This window comes from Aureococcus anophagefferens (assembly GCF_000186865.1).
Source record: "Aureococcus anophagefferens unplaced genomic scaffold AURANscaffold_9, whole genome shotgun sequence".
Lineage (NCBI taxonomy): Eukaryota > Pelagophyceae > Pelagomonadales > Pelagomonadaceae > Aureococcus > Aureococcus anophagefferens.
The window spans coordinates 1437638-1442446 of NW_008705569.1; the positions used below are offsets into that span (position 1 = coordinate 1437638).

At 75.5% G+C, this 4809-nt stretch overlaps 1 protein-coding gene across 1 annotated transcript; it reads right to left on the minus strand.

Moving 5' to 3' along the window:
* Positions 1-19: 19 nt before the first annotated feature.
* On the minus strand, positions 20-724 carry AURANDRAFT_13671 (hypothetical protein; the record flags this gene model as incomplete). Its single annotated transcript, XM_009038780.1, has 1 exon — positions 20-724. A coding segment is annotated over one exon (705 nt), but the record flags the coding sequence as incomplete, so codon positions are not given.
* Between the last annotated feature and the right edge of the window lie 4085 nt (positions 725-4809).

Below are 4809 nucleotides of genomic sequence, written 5' to 3' on the forward strand. Positions count from 1 at the left end.
GCACGTCCGTCGCGTGCGGCGTCTCGTGCCTGTCGTCCTTGACGAGCTTGTAGGGGTGGAGCACGTAGGACCGCACGGACGCGCCGAAGTCCGCGGCGACGCGGTCGCCGCGGATGTCCGCGAGCGTCGCCGCGCGCTGCTCGGCCATCGCGGCCACGAGCTTCGCGCGGAGCATGGTCAGCGCGATGGCCTTGTTCGCGCCCTGCGTGCGCTCGCGCGCGCAGCGCACCCGCAGCCCCGTCGGGACGTGCGTCACGCGCACGGCCGTCTCGACCTTGTTCACGTTCTGCCCGCCGGCCCCGCCGGCCCGCGCCGTCGTCACCTCCAGGTCCGCCGGGTCCAGCTCGGCGACGTCCGCGGGCAGGTCCGGGTGGTCGTCGGGCAGGTCGGGCGTCGGTTCCACGGACGCGAACGACGTCTGCCGCTTCGCCGCGGAGTTGAAGGGCGACTGGCGCACGAGGCGGTGGGCGCCCTTCTCGCCGCGGAACAGGCCGAAGGCGTTCGCGCCCCGGATCTCGAGGGACACGCCCTTGACGCAGCCGGGGTGGTCGCCCTCGGACCGCTCCGCCTCGACGACGGAGAACCCCCGCTTCTCGCCGAAGCGCGCGTACATGCGCGCGACCATGGCCGTCCACTCCTGGGCGTCGAGGCCGCCGGCGCCCGCCGTGATCTCCAGGCGGCAGTCGCAGCCGTCGTAGGGGCCCGTCATCGCCGCCTCGAGCTCGTGCGCCGCCGCGGCCGCGCGGAGCTCCGCGAGCGCCTCCGCGGCGACCTCGCCGTAGTAGGCCGCCTCCTCGGCGTCGGACACGCCGCCGAGCGCGTCGACGGCCGCCGCCGCGTCGCCGAGGAGCGCGTCCCACGCCTCGACGCGGTCGACGTTGCCGTTGAGCGCGGTCAACCGCGCGAGCGCGCGGCGCGCGGCGCCGGCGTCGTCCCAGAACTCGGGCGCGCCGGACGACGCCTCGAGGTCCGCGGCCTCGCTCCGCCACCCCGCGACGACGCCGGCCTCGGGCCGCAGCGAGCCCACGGTCTCCGACGCCCAGGCCAGGGAGGCGCGCAGCGACGCGAGGTCCTCCGCGCCGCTCGCGAAGCGCCGCAGCGATCGTTTCTGTGCTATGCGCGGTGCGATGGAGCGAAACGCGCGCGCGCAGGATAACAGGAGCATCGCGATTCGCAGCGCGACCATCGGCGGCGCGGCGCGATGTTGAGCTGCACTTGAGATGCTCTTCCCTCGCTGTTTGCCACAAGTCGCGGGCGCAATGGCCGGCGCTGCGCGCCTCGCGCCCAGCCGGCCAATCATCATAACCATAGCGCTCATCACCATACGCGTCGCGGCCGTCGCGTGGTGGTCGTCGCGCGACCACTACGTCGACGAGAGCGTCTGGTGCTCCCCGACGCTCAGCCTGGAACGGATGCACGAGTGCGCATTGCGCCGCCGCCACGGCGTCGGCGGCGCCTGCCGATCGCCGCGGCTCCTCGCCGAGGTCGGCGCGCGCCTCTGGGCGCTCGGGCCGCGCGCCGGCGCCGCCGCCGCGTGCGCGGGCGACGCCGCGACCGCTTTCCTGCTCGACGCCGTCTTCGGCGGCGGCCGGCGCTCCGCGACGGCCTGCTACCTGCTGAACCCGGCCCTCGCCGTCGCCGGCGCGGCGGGGAGCCTGCTCGCCTGGTACCAGTTTCTGCTCGTCGGCGCGCTGGCCCTCGCGGCCCGCGGCCCGCTCGTCGCCGCGGGCGCGGCCGTCGCGGCCGCGGCCGCCGTCGACGCGCTCCCGGCGCTCGCGGCGCTCCCGGCCGTCGTGCTCTTCGGCGTGCGGCGGCGGCGCCGCGCGGCCGCCGCCGTGGTGCCGATCGCGTGCGGCGTCGCGCTCGTCGCGCTCGCGGCGGCCGCGCTCCCCGCGGACGCGCGCGCGCCGACGCACTCGTCCGCCTCCGCGGCGGCGACCGCCGCCGCGGCGCGCACCTTCCTCGGCCTCCCGCCGCCGCCGACGCCGCGCGCCTTCGCCGCCGCGGCGGCCGGCCCCTTCGCGGCCGGCGCGGCCGCGACGGAGCCGAACGCGGGGCCGTGGTGGTACGCGAACCTCGTCGTCTTCTCCCGCTTCGCGCCGCTCCTCCGCGCCGTCTTCGGCGTCCACCCCGTGCTCTGCGCCGCGCCCGTCGCCTACCGCCTCGCCGCCTTCCCGGCGCTCGCCGCGGCGCTGCTGCTGTCGTTCGGGTCCGTCTTCCGACCGGAGGCGACGCTCGCGGACGCGGCGCTGCCCGCGGCGCTCGCCGCCCTGGGCTACGACGGCTTCGCCGACGTCGCGCGCAACGCGCTGGACGCGGCGGACGACCGCGCCGAGGCCGAGCGGTCCCTCCGCGCGAAGCTCCTCGAGGCCGCCGTCTTCGTCGTCGCCGCGGGCGCGGCGCCCGCGGGCGCGAACGTCGCGCTCTACCTCTGGCAGGTCGCGGCGACGGGCAACGCCAACTTCTGGTACTTCCTCGGCCTCGCCCACTCGTTCTCCTGGGCCGTGCTCGCCTGCAAGGCCCTCGCCTGGTTCATGCCCCACCGGCCGAGCGCCGTCGCCAAGCGCAAGGCGAAACCTAAGCGCGACTAGTGGACTCGGGCGCAGTTACCCTAATGTCGCTCCGACGCGAGCAGGCGCGTGCCGCCCGTCCAACCGAGCCCGCGCGTTCTGCGCCCGGCGGTGGCGCGAGACGCGGTCGAAGCCCGCCGCGGGAGGCTCGCGTCGACGACGTCGGCCATGGCCGCGCGGAGCTCCGCCGCCGCCGCCTCCGCCGCGCGGTCGTCGGCGTCGCGCAGCGCCGCTTCGACCGCGTCTCGCGCGACCGCGGCGCAGAGCGCGCGGACGTCGGGCGCGGCGAAGAGCGCGGGCGTGAAGAGCTCCGCCGCCCGCGGCAGGAGCCGCACGACGGCGCCGCTGCGCAGGATCCCGAAGGTGCCGAGGCACCAGGACCCCTCCAAAAGTCGCTTGTCGAGCGTCAACCAGAACGACGCCACGGGCACGCCCAGCAGCTCGGCGACGCGCGTCCGCAGCGCGTCGCAGGACGCCGTCGGCTCCACGGATAGCTCGACGCGGCCGATCTCGCGCAGGCGGCTCGCGGCGTCGTCGCCGTCGTCCGGCGCGCCCATGGCGGCGACGACGACGCGGTGCCGCAGGCGCCTCTGGTAGTCGACGCGGCACGTGGGCTCCCGCGCCGCGACGTCGCCGCGCGGCCGCGGGTGCGCCTCCGGCGACGGCGCGCGGGCCGCGCCGTTGCGCCGCCGCGGGTGCGCCTCCGGCGACGGCGCGCGGGCCGCGCCGTTGCGCCGCCGCGCCGCCTTCTGCTCCGGCGACGACACGAGGGCCGGTTCCGTGCGCCGCCGCCGGTAGACGACCGTCGGCGACGGCGCCGCCTCCGCGGCGCCGCTCTTCCCGAAGGAGAGGCCCGCGAAGCTGGCCATCGCGTTAATGGCTGCTGCCCATTAATCGGTGATCACCACTTATCACCATGCTCGGCATCGACGGCAATTTGTCCGCGGCAAACTCAGGCTTTTTGCAAGGCGCTCGCGCCTTAACTCGCGCCTCGCCGGCCCGCTGGGTTCGCGACATGCGCGACTAAAGATGGCGAGTCTTACGTCGGCCCGCCGAAAAGCCAGCGCTCAGTTCGCACGCAGCGCCGCCGCGCCCACTACTGGCATATGCACTGCTCGCCCTTGCCCTCCTGGCCCGGGGCGTCCATGCAGCTCGCCTGCTCGTCGTCGTCGTCCTGCGGCGGGGGGAAAGCGGTTTCGTTTTGAGGGCTGCGGCGCGAAACCGGCGGCGCGGAATCGCCGGGGGGACGCGGCCGCGGACCGCGCAGACGGTGCACGTGATGCCGAGCTTGACCTTCGCGGCCGTGCCGGCGACGGGGCTGCGCGGGGGACGGCGGTGTCGGGAGCGGCCGCGACGACGTCCGAACGCGGCCGGACGCGCATCCAGGCGTCCGAGGACGCGTTGGCCTTGCGGAACTCGCGGAGGTCGATGTCGAGCTTGCCGACGAGCGACGCCGCGTCGCCGGGCGTGCCGTTGAAGAGCTCGACGCCGACGGCGTCGCTGCCCTTGGAGTCCTTGAAGACGTACTTGGCCTGGAGCGCCACCGCTGCGGTGGGGAGGGGGGGGTGTTGTTTCGCACGGAGCGGCGCGACGCCGGCGCCGCGGACGCCCCGGCTTGTAGTCGCAGGAGACGGCGTCGGAGAACATGTCGCGCCCGCCGTAGGACGCCTTGAAGACGAAGCTCGCCTTGCCCTTCCACGTCAACCCATCGAGCTGCTGCAGGGAGATCTTCCAGAGGATGAACTGGCCCGCCCTGCGGAGGAGTGAGATCGGGTTGGTTTGCGAGCATTCGTGCCTGGACGCGGGCCGCGCGCTCCAGCTCAGCCATGCCGCTGCACCTGGCGGCCTTTGTCGACGGTGGAGGCTCGCGGCGCGTGGGCTGTGGTGTGTCCAGGCAGCCGAAACGCCGGCTCAGTCGACGCCACTCGATGGAATTGCCCCAACGATTGCCAACTTTTGGCGAGCGCCGCAGGATCCTGTGGCAGGTCCAATCGATTCGAGCCGAGCCGAGCACCTTCCTCCGCCGCAAGCGCGTCGCCTTACGCCGCGTCGGCGCGCGCGTGAGGCGCCGCAGCGGTCGCGGCGCCATGGCCTCCTGGCTGGGCCTGGGCGGCTCGGCGCCGGCGCCGGCGACGCCGGCGCCGACGCCCGCGCCCGCGCCGTCGGCGCCGTCGGGCGCGTCGCCCGCGCCGAGCGGGCCGGCGGCGGCGAAGTTCCGCAAGGCGCCGATCCCGCTCGT